The sequence below is a fragment of the Lipotes vexillifer genome, unplaced genomic scaffold (assembly GCF_000442215.2).
Source record: "Lipotes vexillifer unplaced genomic scaffold, Lipotes_vexillifer_v1.1 scaffold260, whole genome shotgun sequence".
Lineage (NCBI taxonomy): Eukaryota > Metazoa > Chordata > Mammalia > Artiodactyla > Lipotidae > Lipotes > Lipotes vexillifer.
The window spans coordinates 541,719-542,474 of NW_006778123.1; the positions used below are offsets into that span (position 1 = coordinate 541,719).

At 69.8% G+C, this 756-nt stretch overlaps 1 protein-coding gene across 1 annotated transcript in view; it reads left to right on the plus strand.

Annotated features, from left to right (window-relative positions):
- The first annotated feature begins 115 nt into the window (after positions 1 to 115).
- GLDC (glycine decarboxylase) overlaps positions 116 to 756 on the plus strand; it is a 106,529-nt gene continuing 105,888 nt past the window's right edge. The window contains exon 1 of the mRNA XM_007451457.1: positions 116 to 562. Within this exon, the coding sequence (XP_007451519.1) occupies positions 308 to 562 (255 nt within the window). The 5' untranslated portion in view covers positions 116 to 307. The remainder of the gene's footprint in view (positions 563 to 756) is intronic.

A 756-nucleotide genomic window follows, 5' to 3' on the forward strand; every position in this document is an offset into this window, starting at 1 on the left:
GCCCCCGCCCTTCCGTTCACTCCCATTGGCCGAGCGTTTCCTGGCCGTATCCCACTGCCCACCCCCAGAACGACGCTTAAAGTGTGCGAAGCAGGTGCCTCGAGTGGAGTAACAACTTTGCGCGCGTGTCCGGGTTCAGCGCGGCAGCCATTCATTTCCTCTGACCATCTATCCGTCCCTTCGGTCATCCAGCGGGGAGGGGATCCAGCCACCCGGGGGCAGCCGCTACCCAGGGGACCGCGACCAGAAGAGGAGCCGAAAGCGTAGCTGACCCTCGCCGGCCCGGCAGGGGACGGTGACCACCACCATGCAGACGTGCGCCAGGGCCTGGGGGCTGCGTCTAGGTTGCAGAGTCGGGGGCGGCCGCCTCCTGGCTGGAGGCGCGGGGCCTCGTTGGGCGCCGTGGGGCCGTGACAGCAGTAGCGGCGGCGGGGATAGCGGCGGGGCTGGGGCCTCGCGCCTCCTCGAGCGCCTCCTGCCCAGACACGACGACTTTGCTAGGAGGCATATCGGCCCCGGGGACAAAGACAAGAGGGAGATGCTACAGGCCCTGGGGCTGGCGGTAAGGACCCCAACCCGGCCCTCAGAGGCCTCACCCTGCGCCGCCCGGGTTCTGCCCGTACGGCCTCCCGGCCCCCGCCAGGAGCTCTGCTTCGCTCCGCGTGGGACCCGCACCCTGGCCCGGGGCCCCTGGTGTGGGAGCGAGCACGCGTGCTCGGTCTGCGTGCCCCAGCCTGCTTCCACCAGGTTACTTTC